Source organism: Rhinopithecus bieti, unplaced genomic scaffold (assembly GCF_001698545.2).
Source record: "Rhinopithecus bieti isolate Rb0 unplaced genomic scaffold, ASM169854v2 scaffold_13558, whole genome shotgun sequence".
Classification (NCBI taxonomy): Eukaryota; Metazoa; Chordata; class Mammalia; order Primates; family Cercopithecidae; genus Rhinopithecus; species Rhinopithecus bieti.
The window spans coordinates 638,972-659,628 of NW_016808198.1; the positions used below are offsets into that span (position 1 = coordinate 638,972).

General features: G+C 35.1%; 2 protein-coding genes across 2 annotated transcripts in view; one reads left to right on the forward strand and one right to left on the reverse strand.

Annotated features, from left to right (window-relative positions):
- IMMP1L (inner mitochondrial membrane peptidase subunit 1) overlaps positions 1–8,615 on the forward strand; it is a 42,411-nt gene extending 33,796 nt beyond the window's left edge. Inside the window, 2 exon segments of the mRNA XM_017885759.1 lie at positions 7,447–7,557; positions 8,452–8,615. Of these exon segments, the coding sequence (XP_017741248.1) occupies positions 7,447–7,557; positions 8,452–8,520 (180 nt within the window). The 3' untranslated portion in view covers positions 8,521–8,615.
- A 1,206-nt stretch (positions 8,616–9,821) lies between these two features.
- Positions 9,822–20,657, reverse strand: part of DNAJC24 (DnaJ heat shock protein family (Hsp40) member C24) — a 66,258-nt gene continuing 55,422 nt past the window's right edge. Inside the window, 2 exon segments of the mRNA XM_017885760.1 lie at positions 9,822–10,743; positions 14,683–14,751. Coding sequence (XP_017741249.1) covers positions 10,613–10,743; positions 14,683–14,751 — 200 coding nt within the window. The 3' untranslated portion in view covers positions 9,822–10,612.

The following is a 20,657-nucleotide window of genomic DNA, read 5'->3' on the forward strand; positions in this document are numbered from 1 at the left end:
ATTTAACCTCTGCCTACTGAGGAACATTTATACCATTGCCAGTCTTGAGATGCAGAAAATACCATAGTGAATTTCCTTGTTTGTAAATAATTACCTGTTGAGTTTGGCAAATCTTTTCCGGAGATTTTGATAGGGAAAGGGTAAAACAACATAAAGGAGACGCCACTGAAGGGGATGCAAGATGGAGATGCCAAAGCACACTTCACCAAAAATTTTAATCTTCACTGAAATGATTCTCTTTATATTGTTCCAAGTATGCTAAAAAAATATGTTTTAAGGCTGGGCGCAGTGGCTCATGCGTGTAATCCCAGTACTTGGGGAGGCCGAGGCGGGCAGATCTCTTGAGGCCGGGAGTTTGAGATCAGCCCGGCCAACAGGTTGAAACCCCATCTCTACTAAAAATACAAAAATTAGGTGGGCGTGGTGGTGCAGGTCTGTAATCCTCGCTACTCGGGAGGCTGAGGCAGGAGAATCGCTTGAGCCCGGGAGGCAGAGGTTGCAGTGAGCCAAGATCGCACCACTGCACTCCAGCCTGGGCGACAGAGTGACATTTTGTCTCAAAAAAATTTTTTTTAAATTATGTAATTTGAACATCTGCTTCTGGCAGTGATGGAATAACTGGTCATGAACTTGCCCTCCTGCCATAAAAAACTAGAAAACTGGACAAAAATATGTGAAACAACTGTTTTAATACATTGCATAGCAGGCAGTATGAAATTGATCCTTGAGAGAAAGGAAACAAAATGAGCCTCTACTTGCCTCAACTTCTGTCTTAAAGCAGTTTTCAGACAACAGTACAAGGAGGGGAAGTCAAGCAAAGCACAGGTGGTCTTGCTGAGTTGAGACAAAGACTGGGGTACAGGTAGGCTTAAGTGGTTGGGATTTATAAATCCGACTACCATGAAGGAAAGAGCTACAGAAAGATCTCCAGAAATCTACGTAGATATTCCTTTGGCTTTTGGGCTCAATACTAAATTGTGCCTGCTTATAGTGAAACTTAAAGAGACTGAGTAATGAATGACTACTGGGGAGCTCTAAACCAAAAAAGTCCCATAACTCACACAGAGCTGAGAGACATTTGTGTTCTGACCAGCCAGCATGGACAGATCTTGTTGATATCCAGAACATTCAGTAGAGACTCTGGAAAAATCAAGCCTTAGTAGTAGGACTAAAATAGCCCTTAAGATAAAATGTAAGATAGAGACCCAACCTAGCAGGCTTATAAACAAGGCTTGAAAGGAATAAGGTGACTGCCGCTAACTTAACTACCTCACAGAAACCAGACTCCCTCAACATTCAACACTCTATAAAAACAGACAACAAAATTTACTCAGCAAATGAGTGTCCAGTTTTATCACAAATTACCACATATGTGAAGAAGCAGGAAAATGTAACACATAATCAAAAGTAAATCAGTTAAATAGACCCATAAATGACAGAAATTATGGAACTAGCAGAGAAGCACTCTAAAACACCAATTCTAACTATTTTTGAGGATCTAGAGATGAGCATATTGAGGAAGTAAATGGTATAAGAAAGAACCAAATGTAATTTTTAGAGCTTAAGAATACATTTGGTGGTCTTTACAGTAGTAGATTAGAAACTACAAAAGAAAAGTTCTGGGAATTTGAGGCAGCAATGAAAAATACACAAGCTGAAGGAAAGAAAAAAGTCTGGAAGAAAATAAAAAGAATAACCCATAGGACAAGTCAAGCAGATTAACATGAAGGCTATGGAAGCCCCAGGGTAGTGGGTAGAAGAGAAGTTGATCTATACATTTTTTTCCAATTTTGTTCAAAATGATAAATCAGAGATCCAAGAAGTACAGAAAGAAGTTCTGGCCAAATAAATACAAGGAAAATCAAACCAGGGAAGACAGAGAAAATCTTAAAAACCACGAGAGAAAAATATATTACATACAACTGAGAATAAGGAATTTCTGCTGATCTATTATAAAAAACAGCAAGAAGAAAACAAAATGAAGTCTTTAAAGTTTTAAGTGGGGAAACACTGTCAATCCAGAATTCTGTATTCACTGGTAAGGATGAAAATATGCTGTTGCAAAATTATTTCCTTTATTACCTTACATGAAGTGGTATAATACGTGAAGATAGTTATACCTTAAGAAAAGGTGGACTGTAATTAATGATGCATATTGTAAACCCTGGAGTAACAACTTCAAGAATAAGATCTATATTAAATATGGCAACCGAATAAACAAAATGAAATTCAGAAAAATAATCCAATAGAAAGGAGGAAAAAAGGAAACAAAAACAGATGCAACAAATACTTCACATCATGTCAGAAGTTATCTCAAAATGGTTCACATACCTAATCAAAGCTAAAGCTATAAAATTTGTAGAAGATAGTATAATATGTTCATAATTTGGGGGCAGGTAAAGATTTCTTAGGACACCAAAAGGACAAAACACAAGGAAAAAAATTATGAATTGGACCTCAGCAACATTAAAAACTGTTGCTTGTCAAAACATCATTTAAAAAGATGCAGACTGAGAGAAAATATTTGCAGTCCCATCAAAGGACCTGTATCCATGGTAAATAAAGGACTGGTACAATGAATAAGAAGATAACCTATTTTTAAAATGGCCAAAATATTTTAATAGATACTTCATGAAAGATAATACTAATATGCACAATGGAAAAATGCCTTCATCAGAGAAGTGCAAATTAAAACCACAATTTAATATCCTTCACCTACTAGAATGGCAAAACATTTAAAAACTGATAATACCAAGTGCTGGAGAGGTAGTGGAACAGGAACACAATCATACATTGGTTGTTGGGAGTATATAATAGTATCACTTTGAAAAAGTTTGGTAGTTTCTTTAAGGTTAAACATAGACTTACTGATGGCCCAGAAATTCCACCCTTAGATATTTACTGAAAAGAAGTAAGACTTGTACAAGAATGTTCAGAGTGCTTTATTTTTACTAGCGCCAAACTGCAAACAACCCAAGTATCCACCTCCAGGTTCATAGATAAACATTGTGGTTTACAGTGGAATACTCAGAAGTAAAAAATGAATGACTTCTACATACAACATAGATTAATCATAAAATCTTGCTAAGCCAAAGAAGGCAGACACAAAATAGGTACTTTGTAATTCCATTTATATGAAATTAAGCAACAGGCACAACTACTCTCTAGTAACAGAAAGCAGATCACTGGTTGACTGGGTCTAGGCATGGCGATAGGAAACTGACTACAAAGGAACAGAAGGGAACTTTTCAGCATAGAAGAAACATCCTGTATCATTGTGGTTGTGGTTAGATGGGTATGTACATTTTTCAAAACTTGTGTCAAAACTTAAAACAGGTGCATTTTACTGTATATAAAATATACCTCTATAAGTTGATTTTTAAAGTGAGATGAAGTATTCACTCTTTTCCCCCGTACCAAAATAATTATATTTTTAAAAGGAGGAGTAATTGCAAACATAATTTTTTGTACTGGTAAACTGAGCATGGGTTGAGCTTCCCTAAGCCAAATATATGAAATCCAATATGCTCCAAACTCTGAAACTTTTTGAGTGCCTGTGTGATGCCACAAGTGGAAAATTCCACATATGACTTCACATGACAAGTCATAGTCAAAACACAGTCAAAACTTTGTTCCTTGGACAAATTATAAATATTGTATAAAATTACCTTCCGCCTATGTATATAAGGTATATATGAAACATAAATGGATTTCATGTTTAGACTTGGGTCTCTTCCCCTGGATATCTCATGTATATGCAAATATTCCAAAATCTAAATATCTGAAACCTGAAACACTTCTGGTCTCTAGCATTTCAGATAAGAGATACTCAACCTGTAATTTATAGAGGTGGATCAGCAAAGGTGACAGCTTTGGTTTTAAAAGATCTGTACTTAGAGGTTTTCTTGTTTATAGAGATCTTGTTAGATTAAAGGTAACATCAGTGATACAGCTGTTTCCTTGATTTGTGTACTCTACATCAAGTGTTAAGTCTGTGAGATGTAGGCATTATCCCTTTACTGTAAATGGATGCATGGTCATTAACATGTATGGATTTCAGATAACGAGGAGTTAGCATGTCTCATATTTGAACCTATTTCTTTTTTCTTGACTAAATATCAAATTTAGTACTTCACAGGTTATTTTAAGTATCAAATGAAAGGCTCCTGGTGATATGTTCTAGGTTTTTTTTTTTTTTTTTTTTAGAAGATTACTTTCTGTAGTTGTTAATATATTACTCCAGCGATGGTTGGGCGTGTTGGCTCACGCCTGTAATCCCACCACCTTGGGAGGCCAAAGTGGGTGGGTTGCTTGAGGTCTGGAGTTCAAGACCAGCCTGGCCAACGTGCTGAAACCCTGTCTCTACTAAAATAGAAAAATTAGCTGGGTGTGGTGGTGGGCACCTCTAATCCCAGCTACTTGGGAGGCTGAGGCAGAATTGCTTGAACCCAGGAGGTGGAAGTTGCAGTGAGCTGAGATTGCACCACTGCACTCCAGCCTGGGCGACAGAGCAAGACTCTGTTTAAAAAAAAAAAAAAAAAAATTACTCCAGAGATGATACTTCATCATACATCGCTAATTTGAAAGAAACTCAGGTCATAACTGCTACAGAAGTGACCTAGCTAATGGCAGTTATCATTGTGCTTTCAGAGAATTTCTACTTACAAGTATTTAACTACCAGCAAATATTTGAGTTCCACTTTTGGTTTAGGTACTGTAAATAATTAAAATCATCTTTTAAAAAGCATATGGATATAAAAGTAAATACTGTATAAAAAACTAAAAACTTTGTGGAACATAAATATAAAATACAAAAAACAGATTGGGAAAAGTATTTGCAATAAATGTATTAATCCTGTCTGTATTATATAAGAAATACACGTAGATAGGACAATTGAGATCCCAAAGACTAATATATGCAAAAGTAGGCACAGACTATTCACTGGATATTAAATGCCATCAGAAAACACACAGAATAATATTCTACACTGCCAACAATCAAATAAATGCATAGAAAAATATTACCAAGGTATTAAATTAGTTATTATTTACAAAAATAAAAAACATTCATCCAAGCCTTACAACCATTTGTCAGGATGTACTCCGAAAGAATAAAATAGTTAAATGTAAAAGAAGAAACCATGAGACCTTTCTAACAAAGACTCAGAATTCAGAAGACATGAAAGCAAAAGCTGATAAGAGAAATGAAAAACTGGGGATATTTGCTCTTTGTACCACAAAGGGCTAATCTCCCTAGTATTTGAAGAGTGCTTATGAAATGAAGGAAAAAAAAGAGATCAACCCAGTAGCCAAATGGCAAAAGACATGCAAAAATATATCACAGAGAAGGAACTAAACACCTCTTAAACACGAAGAGATTCAGCCTCACTCATAAGACAAAGGTATCATTTTCGCCAAGCATATTGGCAAAATCTATTAGGCTGGTGCAAAAGTAATTGTGGTTTTGCCATTAAATTTATTTTGCAGCAAAACCGCAGTTATTTTGCACCAAACTATAACGTAATAAAAGTCATTAACACTCAAAAAAGTAAAATCATGGCATTACTGTCTGTTGGTTTATTCTGGTATAAAATAGTAAAAACTGACAGAAAAGGCAAGCAGGTTAAAAATAATAATAAAGGTTATAATGTAGTGCCCCAAGCAAGGCTGACTTTATATGTTAAGAGCTGGAAACAATCAGGTTGGTATGGGTAGGCAAGTTTAGGGAAAGCTTCATGAGGAGACGGAATGTATAAACCACGGATCCTGGTTCACTGTCAATGGGATGGTCAGACAAAGACATCCCTAGATTGTTGGTATGTTGCCTTATTAGTTTGTAGAATGTTTTTCTTTTACTTTTGCTGATGTCCATAACTACATGGTTTTCTTTATTCATTTACATTACCTGTTTTTAGAACTCAGGAAAAAACACATTTTAGGGAGAAACCATGGATATTTAAACATGAAAGATGTTCACCTTATAGCTTCATCAAAGTAACGCTTCAGAATGTTTATTACATATGGCTTTTCCAAATTCACTATTTCGTTCCTTTTTTGATGACTGTGATGTACACACTTTTCTACTAGGGCAGTCTTATGCTTCACTGCACATATGTCTATTTTATTAGATAGCAAAGAAGTGGCCTTGCTATTGGCCCTTGGACAAACTAGTTCCAGTAATAATAATAAAAGTGAATGATCATATATTTTCTGATATTCTTTCAGTAAACTTATGTCCTTTTTCTACAAATAGATTTAACATTTAATAAATGCAGTTAATTTGGAGGTTTTTGGCAAATATTTGTACATAAGACCTTCCAGAATCTTAAAATCGCTTATGTAAATGAAATTCAAATTTTACATTCTTGTATACATTTACTTTTCAAGAAAGTAATTTGTGATTTAAAAAAGAGTTGCATTATCTCTTATTAAACCCGGTAGTGATATTTTTCTTCATAAAAGGTTTACAAGTAAAACCAGTCAAATTAGTGAAAATAAATTCCTTCCCCATATATAGATCATTTTGGTCTGGTCAATAATTCAACTGTCTTAGGTAACAAAACTGTAAAATAAAACTTTTAAAAAGCAATTTTAAAGATTGTTTCTGGAAAGTTAAGTTTTTTAGTTTACATTGAACAGATAGTAATAGGCAAATGTCTCATATTGCAGGCGGCTTTAAAAAAAAAGCAACATATTCTGTTCTAAATATGATTGTCACTGAGTAGAAATCTTGTTATTTGCCAGTTTATACATGGAACATTATAGGAGATAGTCTTTTCATTTAGGAGAAGGTCACCATCATTAATTTTGCAACTGATGATTTTATAATAGGTCCTTCTGGTTCTTCATGGTCATTATTGAAGTATAATGCATTGAAGATATGGCCTGTACAAAGGCAGAACAGGGATCTTAATTAGAATTCTGACAAGCCCACTCCAATAAAATGATGAGATTATTTGTAATTGATGTCACAATCAATTACCATTTAGTTCATCATGAGCATTCTAATAGGTCTGGCCTTGGTATTGGCCCCAGGATGTTGCTGAGTGAGTGGCTGCCCTGCTTATGCTGTTATTGAGACATAAGGGCACATTTTCAGTCAGCATCCTAATGACCTCTTTTGAAGTCTATTAAATTAATGACCCTGTCACACTGTTTTGATCTCTTATAACCTCAGTTTGGGGTTTGTATAACAAATTAATATTTGGGAACCATATGATGAAAAAAGATAGGTTTTTTAAAAAGTTGAAACCTTTGATATTTAGTAAAAGTTGTTTTATTGTGCAAGAAATAAAAGCAAAAATGCAATATTAGGATTTGTATCTATTCCATAAAAGAGAACCTTAGGACATTTCTCCCTACCTCTGAATGACATGCTTTTTAATTATAGTACCCAAATTAGCTTTTATCTTTTTTAAAGGGGCTGCATTTCTTCTCTAATTCTAGGTGCCAATGGGTCATGTTTGGTTAGAAGGTGATAATCTACAGAATTCTACAGATTCCAGATACTATGGACCTATTCCATATGGACTAATAAGAGGACGAATCTTCTTTAAGGTACCATTTTCTGCTTAAAATGTAAGGTTTATTTTCTGAGCTAGAAAAAAAGTTTCTCTCAAAATGATCTCTGAAATCTTCAGACTGTCAGTGTATTTAACTGTTGCACTGAATATATTTTATGAACCTGCTGGCTTTAACTTAATAGCCATATGCAGACTTATTCCCCCATTGCCCCGGCTCCCATAGAGATAATAATAAAATTCAAACTACCTTAGCTATAGCCTAAGAAAACTTTAATTTGAATTTCCAAAAATTCAGTTCTCTCTTGTACAACTCTTAAAACCATGTTCATATCCTGCGCAGGGCATATTTTAATAAGCATGTGCAGAAGAACGGTCTGGATTCAAACTGCCTGTAATGTATGGATACCCCAGTTGAGTAGTATGAGTCAGTAGACTTATCGTGAATGTATGATTGTTAGGGAAGATTATTGTTTTCACTGGCCCCTCCTTTTTATCAGTCAGTGAGGAGAAAAACATACATGAATACATGGAGCTGTTAGATAATTTACCAGATTGTTTACATTTAAACAGATGCCATATTCAAGTACTTAAACCTAAACCCCTTTGGTTGAAAGTATACAGTTAACTCTTATTTACGAGTAGTAAAAGAAAACACAGACCATATATTCATACATATGTATTCACACACCACACACATATAATTTTGTGTACAGTGTTTGAATGTTCCAAACTTTGGAGTTTAAACATATATACACATAAGTTTATTTTCTCAAATCTTACTTTGATGTGGAAAATTTTATTCTTGATTGATGAGTAAGGAGAAAGTGTTTATCTGGCATAGAGAAAAGGGACGGACAGCAAAAGGGAATATGATGATACTATAACATTACTTTCACTAATTGTCTTCAACCTCATTTTGGTTTTACAGATTTGGCCTCTGAGTGATTTTGGATTTTTACGTGCCAGCCCTAATGGCCACAGATTTTCTGATGATTAGTAATCATTTATTCTTTTGACTTGATTATTGTCTCCTTTTCATGTGAATTTATTACTCCCGTTGAAACCATGTACTAATAAACTATTTGCTATTCAGTTTTAGTTGTTTTTTATTGTTAAACGTAAAGAATATTCAACACACATTGTGAGTTCAAAATATATAGATAAAAATGTAACCCAAAAAGGTCATCTAAATTTTATGATACAAAAATACTTTGGGAGGGGGAACCTGGATGACTACCTCACTTTTGAATTCTTGTTCTTATAGGTATAATGAAAGTAATCTATTCTTCTTAAATATGCCTTATACTTCAGCAGCTACATTTACAAGTCAGAGTAGTAACTATTCGTATTTATAAGTTCAACCTCACAATGCCAGGTCTGATAAAAAGCTGCTAGTCTACATGCTCAGCCCACTCATTTGAAATTAAGTAAAAACGTTTCTAAAGGATCCCTTAAAGTTCTTTAAATGAGTTCTGACTTCTGCTGTACACAAAATATTAAATACATAGAAAACTGCATCTTTAAGTCATATGCCATCTATAGTTGGCTATAGTCAATAATACTTTATAAAAGTTCATTTCATCAGAGCAGCAGTGCAATGGCTCCATCTTCATAAATATAGGCATTAATACTACATTTTTTTTTTTTTTTTTTTTTTTTTTTTGAGACAGAGTCTTGCTCTGTAGCCCAGGCTGCAGTGCAGTGGCACAACCTCTGCTCACTGCAGCCTCTCCCTCCTGGGTTCAGGCGATTCTTGTGCCTCAGCCTCCCGAGTAGCTAGGACCAGAGGCACGCACCAACATGACTGGCTAATTTTTTAAAAAATTATTTTTAGTAGATAACGGGGTTTCACCATGTTGGCCAGGCTGGTCTCGAACTCCTGACCAAAGGTGATCCGCCTGCCTTAGTCTCCCAAAGTGCTGGGATTACAGATGTGAGCCACCATGCCTGGCCCCAATATTATATCTTAACACTCCAAAATAGAAAGAGAAATAATGCACCTATTTCAAATCATTATTTTTTAAAAAGCTTCTGGCCGGGCACAGTGGCTGACACCTGCAATTCCAGCACTTTGGGAGGTTGACATGGGTGGATCATTTGAGGCCAGGAGTTCGAGACCAGCCTGGCCAACATGATGAAATCCTGTCTCTACTGAGAAAACTTAGGCCAGGCATGGTGACTCACACCTGTAATCCTAGCACTTTGGGAGGTCGAGGCAGGTGGATCACCTGAGGTCAGGAGTTTGAGCCCAGCCTGGCCAACATGGTGGAACCCCATCTCTACTAAAAATACAAGAATTAGCTGGGCATGGTGGTGGGCACATGTAATCCAGCTACTCGGGAGGCTAAGGCTGGAGAATCACTTGAACCCAGGAGATGGAGGTTACAGGGACCCGAGATCATACCGCTGCACTCCAGCTGGGGCGATGGAGTGAGACTCTTAGAAAAAGAAATAAAAATTAAAATTAAAAAATAAAGCTTCCATTTCCTAAATTACATTTAAATTTGAAGATGGCAATGTTTACAAGCTTTGGAAATACAGGGCCAAGATTGGAGTCAACACTTTCTATAGTTGCTACTTTGTCTTCATTAACTTTGAAATAACCTTATGAATATCCATAACCAGCCTTCCTTATGGGAGAACTGGCCTCACATTATTCACAAAGATTCTAGGTGTACAACAGACCTATAACTTTAGCAGCTATAAACATTATCTGTTAGATCAGAAACTTATTAACTATAAAGGAATATGATGATACTGTTACCCATTCAAAAGAGGAGACATGCTCATATTAAGAAAATTCTTATTTTGTGTCATGGAAAAAAAATAACATCATAAAGTTCTCAGATGAGAATTCACCAAATATAATCAAATCTTCTTTTGTGACAACTTGTAAATATAAATTATAAATACAAATAAATAATTATATTCTCTATTAATCTGAGGTGGTCTCTGCTTGATAATTGTATATTTTCTTTGCAAATAATAGGGCTGACAAAAAATCCATTTCCTTGAATGGACAAAGCCCAATGGCCTCTCCTCATCATGTCTCAATACCACAGTTAAAGCATTTCAAGTTGTGAACAATTTTAGTTAAAATGAAGGAGTTCTATAATTAATGAACATGTATCACAAGAAATCAGGCTAACTTCTTCTGCTTCATCCTTGGAAACACTGTATTTTCCACCACATCTGCAACTCAGATAAAAAGAGTGATCATCTGCAAAAGAAAACAAAATAATGTTTCAAAGACTTGTAACTACCTCACTAATACCCTTAAAAGGTGCAGAGTTTATTCCATAGAAATTGTAAAACAAAACAAAGAAGCTCAGTAAAGATAAAATGTATTTAAAGGAGAACTTGAAAGGGGCAATGTTTATAAAAATTGCCTACCAAAGAATCTCTGTAGAGGAGAGGGATTGAAGCTATGAATTAAAAGTCCAAGGATTTTGGGAGGACAGGGCATGCTCAGAAGCAACCCATGAAACTTATTTGAAGTTTTCTGTTTTCTTAAAATTCATATAAATTTTACATTCTTTTCAACAATGCATTTGTCTAAAATATTACAGTGAAGGAAAAAGAAAAACAGCCCTACCTGTCTCACTGTTAAGGAAGATGATGCTTTTGCCTGAAGTCTATCCTTTAGAGAAAACCAGACTATCAAGTGCAACATCTGGACACTTCTAGTGTCACACTATTTCAAGAATCTTAAGTCTATAAACACAACACCATGGTTTTTGGTGGGGTTTTTTTTTTTTTAATCCTGTGGGGTATGTGTGTGTTTCTGTTTGTTTGATTTTTACAAATGACACATGAACCAACAAAATGCTGAAGTGAGATGCCCAAAGGAGGCAATACAGTGCAATACTTAGGCTCCTAATCGTGGAAATTTTAAGTGTGTCATTTTCCTGGGAATTTGAAATGCTTGTGCCCTTTGACTTAAAGAATCTCTCATCCATTGGTCATTCCATTTTACTGTCTCTGAGAAGTAACTGTCAAAGGAAAATAACTTATCAATCACGTTATTTTACCACCATCATAACTGATTATTAGAAAATAAGTCTCAAAGGACTCATGATTTCATACAGTCAAATATCTTCATTCAATTATCAAATTTGATTAATACTTAGATCATATCATATGTAGTTTAAAAAAGCAAAATTGAACTGCCTTGTACCTGCTCTCTTAGAAGTTCAGCCTTGGAAAAACTGGCAATTAAATAAGCTTAACTTTATTTGTTTTCTTTTTTAATCAGTAAGGAAAATGAATTCATTCACCTAATCCAGCTTTTTATTCTTTACCACAATGCCTTTGTTCTCCATACAGAAAAATAATCTTGAATTCAAAATGCAGACATCTTCCCTAAGCCAACATCTACGTACTACAGCATGTTCTGAAAGTGAATTTTTTAATTATTAAATTGTCTAAAAATGTACATATTCTAACCATTGATTTTCCTAAGCTAAATCTCTCCCTACCCCCTTGTTTTTTTACCACCTCAGTGAACACTGGAAAACAATTTGAGTTGACATGTTCTTGGTAAATGACACAGAGGACACCATGGGCTACTGTGGAGTTTTGTCGTAGATGACTCCAAATAATGCTCACTAAAAATTCACATCTTGTAAAAGTTCTGCTTATATTATTATTATACCATCAAGCTTTTAACCAGGTGATAACTTTTACAGAAACCATCATTTTAAATACTCTGAATGAAGGCCAACAAAATGACCAAGCCGTATAACAACTAAGGGTGAAGATTAGCTTCAATATCTGCACAACTCACATATGCCTTTTAAGCATAATAAAAAGGATCATTTCATACTGCCCTTTGATCAGGCAACCAACAATTTGGCTGTGTCTATCCTATAGGGTTTCATGAACTTTTCTCCTGTTCCAGATCTTCACTTTCCATAGCTATTCTGAAAATGATCCTAAAGGGGATCTTTAAACAAATTTTTCCTTTCCTAGTTGATCACACTTTTATTTAATTTCATCTGCCAAAATTTCTCTTTTAATTGGGGAAAAAAATAAAACTTCCATGATTTTTTTTAAATATTCCTACAAGAATAATGGTTTCATGTAGCTCTTGCTCGGTATTTTCTCTCATTAAGATTAGAATTATTTCCATTACTTTAGTTATAAAAACCTAAGCATCTAAGTGCTTCCTATACTTTTAAGATGAACTGTATCTGCTTATTACTAATTCATTGGCTATGGGTTGGATTCTTCTACATCTTCTTTACTGTCAAGTTTACTTTAGGGAGTTCCAGGGGCAATAACACATTGATGATAACGCTTGATGATTTTTTGTTGTACATTTCCTTCCATATGCTAGCATTTTCACTTGTATCACAAAGTCCATGTATTTATTGACCGGACAGATGCTTAAGACACTAATCCATATTATGTTTCTTCCTTTTCTTTTTAAAAGTTTATATGTATACACACACACACACACACACACACACACACACACACACACACATATATATAATTTTTTGTACAGATGTGGTCTTGCTATTTTTTTGCTTTGTTTTGTTTTGTTTTTATTTTTTATTTTTTCCTGCTCTCACAATCTGTTCTCAGAGTCTTCCTATGTTGCCCAGGCTGGTCTCAAACTCCTGACCTCTGCGATTCTCCAAACTCAGACTCCCAAAGTGCTGGGATTCCAGGCTCCTAGCCCGTATTGTCATGTTAAATTAAGATCTTAACATTATATTGTTATATATTTAAAAGGCAAAAAAAATTATAAAAACCAGTTTTCAGTATTTTCACATTATCATACAAAATATATTACCCATATCGGCTATAGCAAGAACTAATTTAATAAGACATTAAACACATACAAACATACATATACATACCAATTGATAAGGAGACAAACTATATTTTCAAAACATATTTAGTCTCTTTGAAGTTTGTGTATTTGGCAAAAATTAAAAAGTATATGTGTATATATACATATGTGCATATATATTTTTTTAGTTAGGCAAGTCTCCCTGATAAATGACATGTTCTAGAGTGTCCCTTCTACCAACTAGCAGTGAAAAGTCTGTGTATTGTTTTCACAGTATTTCTTCCTGTTTACTCTAATGAGACTGTCACCACCACTAGGAGCACCAGTTATACAAAACCTCAACTTTACCAATTATTCACTGAATTTCTACTCTAGGATTTCACTTGAGGGATTGGGGGCAGAATGGTCCCAGAGGCAAAGATGTGATTCCCTTTCTAAGTCAATATGGCTTCTGACCCACGTCTTACGGGCACTAAGTTAAGAATTTGCCATTTAAAAAGTAAATTTGGTTTCAGATGGCTCTGTTTCTATCTTCTACTATCCACACTCATTAGTAGATTTTTATAAACCTTGAGGGAATTTGTACTTCATGCTGCACAATAAGGTTAAAGGGTTAAGAATATCTAAAGATTCTAGGAAATAGTAAGATTTTCTTCATTTACCCAGAGAAACAAGTAAGTATGGTACTCATGGCTTCCGTTTAGTAAAGGGTGTTTTCCAATTTAATGATGTCTAACCAGAACAATTCAAGGAACCATCAGAAGAATGGGGAAACTACATTGGATTTAAGTTCTAAAATTTTAATAACAGAAAAGCAAAAAAGACATGACTTCATGTTGCATCAAGGGAAATGGCAGATATTCTTTTCTTCCTACAAGACAATCAGTATGTGAGAGTTAAAAAAAAAAAAAAAATCAAGCCTCTTAAAAGCCCTGCCCTGACAGTTTATGATTATCTATAAAGGGAAAAAAAAAATTCTAAGAGGAATTAATCTTGTCAACATTAAAAGGAATGAAAAAAAAACTATCTTGTTTGACATTATTTACCATATTACAATACTACATAGACAGTAATGCAAAAACTAAAGTAAAAAACGCAACAAAAAACTCTTATGAAACTTTATGTTCCTAACATCTAATTAGAATATAAAAATAACTGGAAATGAGTCACATAGGAGGATATCAGTCAATAAATAAAGTTTAGAATTAAACAGAAATACTCCAAACAGAAACACCACATATATACAGAAAGCCACACTATGATTTCTTTTTAAGATTTCCAAATGTCCAATGAGTTATTTTTTTCTTATAGAAATTTCCTAATTTTTTAAATGTTGTCAAAAGAAAAAAAAATTCCAACCTTCATTCCAAGACATTTCTTCAAGATATACTTGAGCATCTACTGGTCCTATATTTCTTAGATCATCTTCTGTAAAATATAAAACATGACACTTAATTGTAAAACATGATACTTTAAGTTGTAACCTTGAAGAATGCTAAAAAGGCAACGCCAGCCTGGTCACTACAATTCTAACTTACCTATCACTTAAAAACTTAGACTAGTACTTTTGACAGTAGTGTTAAAGTAACCTGACTTTAGCTGACTGAAAAATCTAGAACATACCATTTCTTATAAATTTTAAGTGAAAATCAATCCCATTTTTCACAACCATGCAACATGGAAAAGCATGAAGTTAATTCTGATGATTCTTTGCAATCAACTAGTGACTTCTATTTTGTAAGCAGTAGGGAAATGCCTTTTGTTTGTTTGTTTGGCTTTTGTCAGATAAACTAGCTAAGAAAGCAGTGTGGAGTTGGATAAAAATAACTATCTGAACCTTAGTCATAATATTTTACTAACTTTCTAACATTAGGTGTATTGGTTAGTTCATCTCTAAAATAGCAGTTATGTCTTCTTAACTGCTTCAGGAGGGTTGCTGTTGACTGAATTGTGTCCCCCTCAAATTAATATGTTGAAGCCCTAACCCATAATTTGACTGTTCTGAGACATAGAGCTTTTAGGAGGTAATTAAGGTTAAATGGAGTCATAAAAGTGGGGTTCTAATCCAGTAGGACTGGTGGCCTTAAAGGGAAGGGATTAGAGAGCGATCTCTTTCCACATGCACCCACACATACAGGAAGGAGCATATGAAGGCACAGCAAGAAGGAGGCTGTCTGCAAGCCAGGAGAACAGCCCTCATCAGAAACCAAGTCAACCAGCACCTCGATCTTGGACTTGCTAGCCTCCAGAACTGTGAGAAATACATTTTGTTTATGCCACCCAGTCTATGGTACTTTGTTATGGCAGCTGAGGCAGACTAATAGAAAGGTGTTCTCCATGTCAAATGAGATCAGACTAAAAGTGCTTTAAAAACTGCTCTATCCAAATATAAAAGGCTATTAATCATTTTACATTTGATTGTTTGCAAGAGATTAAGTAACTTAAAGGAATATTTATTTCAGTATTTCAGTAACCCCACAACACAAATGTATTGTGTTGATGTTCTATTGCTGTTTCCTGGTCCAAAGTTTTTGTTGCAGATTGAAGGTCCGAGGAAGCCTGGAATTCCACCTACAGTTTGTAACAGGAGCATCTACTCTCTTGCTTAAAACAAGTGTTCTTTGGGTCAAAAATGGGAGCCAAAGATGGGAAGCATTTGTCTTTGTTTTAAAAGGCATGTTATATTTCCTGTATGCTTGTATTGTTCTTCTAGAAGTAAATAATTTTAAAAAAGAAGAAAAAAGAAAACAAAACAAAACAAAAAACCCTACTAAAATCCACTCCCCACCCCAGTAAAATTTTCTTTGGCTGTCTCACTAGTCTCTTGTTCACTTGCTGAAAATGCTTCCCTTTGGTCTCTGATGTGAATGCCCTCAATTTAATTATATTTAGTAACTTCCTGTTCAAAATGTATTAGTGAGTTACATAATTTTAAAATAGATAAAAAGGTTATACAATATTGTGAACTCACCATGGTTTTCTATTAAAGTATGTCAGGTATTATACCATGTCATATTTACTGAGTACCAGTAGTCTATTTGTCCCTAAAATCCAAAGATAAGGATTCTGCCTAGTGGTCAGAGATAGTTCCTCCATCTCTGTATGTCTACTGGATAGCTTATGCAGAATCTATCTGTATGCTAAGTAATTTCTGAACAAAACAATTTAATTCCACACTCTATGTAAAGTACAGTAGGCTATATGCTATTCAGATATTCCCAATTTAAAAAAATTCTATCTAAAATTCTCATGAGTGGGGACAAAAATCTTAATCACATTTTAATTTCTTACTCAGAAGGACCAGGGTTGTTTGCTAGAATTGGGAGATTAAACAGTTTCAGATCTGAGGAATGGGGGTAATAACTGGCACTTATCCTATTTAGGGGAAAAACAGGTATACATTTCTAACGAAGCCACCTGTATTCCAGGGTATCTTATAAACATTTTAAGAAATTTTGAAATCCATCAAAGCAAATCAGACAAGACAAATAATGACAAGATGAATCAGCCTTTTTTTTTTTTTTGAGATGGAGTCTCACTCTGTCGCCCGGGCTGGAGTGCAGTGGCCAGATCTCAGCTCACTACAAGCTCCGCCTCCCGGGTTTACGCCATTCTCCTGCCTCAGCCTCCCGAGTAGCTGGGACTACAGGTGCCCGCCACCTCGCCCGGCTAGTTTTTTGTATTTTTTTAGTAGAGACGAGGTTTCACCATGTTAGCTAGGATGGTCTCGATCTCCTGACCTCGTGATCCGCCTGTCTTGGCCTCCCAAAGTGCTGGGATTACAGGCTTGAGCCACCGCGCCCGGCCTGAATCAGCTTTCTTAATCTAATCTATCTTGAACCCCCCTAATATATTAATTGTACAAAAAGACAACCCATTCATATATATTCCATGATGCCATTTTTTATTTAAAAATAATAAATTAGAAATGACTTGCAAATATAACTGCCAATCTACTGGGAAGCTATTGTTCTTCTCACATAGTTACTATTTCATGTGCAACCCTTTCTATTATTCTACCTACTCAAAAAAGTGGCTTTTTCAGTTTTATTACTATGTTTTCTTCATCTCTATGCATAGGAACTTTAGAGTAGCTACCTATTTCTTGGTTGAAAAGTTAGCTTAGACCATATCTCATGGGAAATACGAAAAGAGAATACACAAAAATGGTTATTACCTTGCCCAAGAGTATATTAAAACATTTTCATATTCTGTGGCTGTTTAAACATCTGTATGTTGACCTGATTATTCAGTACCATGGGCACAAACACCCCAGGTTCCTGTAGGGATTCTGGTTTTAAAAAACCAGTATCTGACAAAAAATATAACACACTGTATGATTACCCGTTACACAAAATGTAACTGGCAAAACTACCCTATGATGGTGGGGGAAATGAGGTGCTAGTGGTTAACTGGAAGAAGTCATAAGAGGCTTTCTGGGTCAGACACCGTGGCTCACGCCTGTAATCCCAGCACTTTGGGAGGCCGAGGCAGGTGGATCACCTGAGGTCAGGAGTTTGAGACTAGCCTGACCAATATGGTGAAACCCCATCTCTACTAAAAATACAAAAATTAGCCAGGCGTGGTGGTGTGCGCCTGTAGTCCTAGCTACTAGGGAGGCTGACACGGGAGAAATGCTTGAACCCAGGAGGCAGAGGTTGCAGTGAGCCGAGATCGCACCATTGCACTCCAGCCTGGGTGACGCAGTGAGACTCCATCTCAAAAAACAAACAAAAAAACAAAACCAGAGGCTTTCTGGTTAAATGGGTGTGTTCATTGTGAAATCCATCAAGCGACAAACTTAGATTTATGCACTTCTCTATAAGGATTAAATTTTTAAAAGTTTTAAAGGTAGTATGTTGAGACTCTAAGTGGCTACATTTTTAAATAGAAATAAGAAAAGGAGAAAGAAGAAACTCAAGAAGGTGTATATTCTTTGAAAGGATGGTAATCTAACAATTTCTGAAAAAGGCTAGGGGTGATTAACTCAGGGGAAAATTGGATCCCTGGAGAACTGTATAATGAGCAGACGTGGTACACACAAGTAAAAGGTGAATCTAAATGTGGGCGGTGGGGGGTGACCAAGATCCTTTGTTGAGAGGCAGGTGTCCAGGGATGGGGCAACAGCAAATTCCCTCTCCTCAAACCCCACTACAATTACAAAGAAGGAGCACAAACAAATCAATGTTTTTTTTCCTTTTTAAACAATGATCTCTGCTTGTCCACCATTGTGGTTATAATTAAAAAACTTAATTCTTCCCCATCCTCTAAAGTAACTTATAGGAACCCTGTAATTAGCTTTAATAATTGTCTACTAATCAGGCATGGTATTTTCAAAACAGATAAGTTAGTTTTCTTTTGTAGTATTACATAAATATTTTTCTCTTGTAATAAAACATTTTAATAGGTATCTAGAAAGGTAAATCCTATCTCCTAAAGTTCCCCTGTTAACATGACATTGCTAAAAGGCTTGAGAAAACATAAACTGATTTAGAGAGTGATTTAATTAAATGAACAGATCCAAGATATTAAATTTGGAATTTTTGATATAGAATGGTAGTAAGCATTCTGAAACAAAATACAGCCATTTGGAAATAAAAAGCATTGTCTAGCATGTGGTATACTCTTATAGTGAGTCCAATGATACTAAATGATTGCTGATTCTTTTGAAGTAAATGGGTTCAACTTTTTCTAAGGTATCTAGGAACATTAAGGTCTGTTCATACCCTGTGCTGTGCTCACAAGCTTAGCCAAATACGGAAACAAGAAAAACTTCCAAATCTATTTACATACAGAAGTCAGTACATTATAAAGAGAGGTTCTTGAGAAATCTAATGTTAAAATCAAATAATGTATGTGCTTACTTGAAAAAGAATCTTTCAACCTTTAGAAGTATAGGCCCTTCTGACCTTGTGTTCTATTGGATTTGTCTGACAACAAGAGGTGAAAGAATTCTGTGGTTCCATTGTCTCAACAGTGGGATCTAAGAAAACACTGGCAGGACTCATCAGAGAGGTTTATGAGCCTGCAATTCAAAGAGATTAAAAGGAAAATCTACGGAGATTCTTTCACACTGAAGAATAACATTAAATAACTATTAGCAGCTTGGTTCAGTAAAGCTTACTAGAGCTCTCGCTGGGTCATTCACAACTTTCTAAAAGAGGAAAGGTTTTTTTTCAGCTCCATTTGGGAATCAATAAATATTTCTTACTTCTTACAAGACAATGGAATTCCTGTCTTTTTAAGCTTCCTTCTAATGATAGTAAAATTTCTAAAACAACTCTTTGTTTCATACCTAAATAATTACACATCCTAATCCCAGGAAACCTTTTCTATCTGTAGTTACAATTTAAAAAATAAAGTAAAAATAAAAAATAAATAACAGCAACAAAAAACTACAGGGGAGAGAAATTTAACTTTATTCATTATGGCAGAGATATTTCAAAGTCTCATTGAAACCCATACTGGCCAAAAGATCAAGTCCACCTGCAGCTCTGTCCATATTATTCATGTGTGGCAGTGCCACGTTATTCACATGAACACCACATCCCCACAATGCTCTCATTTATCAATTAGTCCACTGTGTTTATTTTTATGCCATTTCAAGTGTTTAAAGTTTATTTCACACTTAAAGACATCGGTGTGTAAGTTAAAAATAAACAGCAGTTTTTCCTTTAGGTCTAATTCAGTATCTTGCTGTCTTAAAACCAAGTGATTTAATTTTAAACCATCACCTCATTCTTAAAGAACACTTCACTATAAATAATTAAATTTTTTATGTAGGAAGTAACTTGAACATAATCAGTTTCCTTGTCTTTAACATGTCTCTGCTCTTGAAAAATTCTCTACCTTGATAAGAGATTGAGAAACAGGCAACATTTAATTTGAAGCCTGTTCTTTAAGTCATAAACCCTGTAATCCTTTCCCAGATGAATCTGAAGAGTCGTTAGTACAAGGCTTTCCACACTGAAGAAAAACTATAAACTTGGAACCTGATTATGAAGTTGAGTAACTGTGGAGCTTTTATAAACTGTAGGTAAACCCAGTGTTCACTGAAGGTACCAAATGAAACCCAGAAACTGATTTCCTTCTGCTTCACTAGAAAACACATAAAAGAGCAGAAGTAGGCCTGGTCTCTTGTTCTGACCCTCAAATATCCCTCGTACGTGACTATCTGGAACTACAAATAGTAGATTGTACACAACTCATACAAAATAGTGATTGAGAAAAAATGGCTTTGAATTCCCCTCAACCAACTACCTTTATGTGACCTTAGTCAAATTACTAAACCTGAAAAACAGATATTCTCTGAAAAACAGATATTAATATCTTTC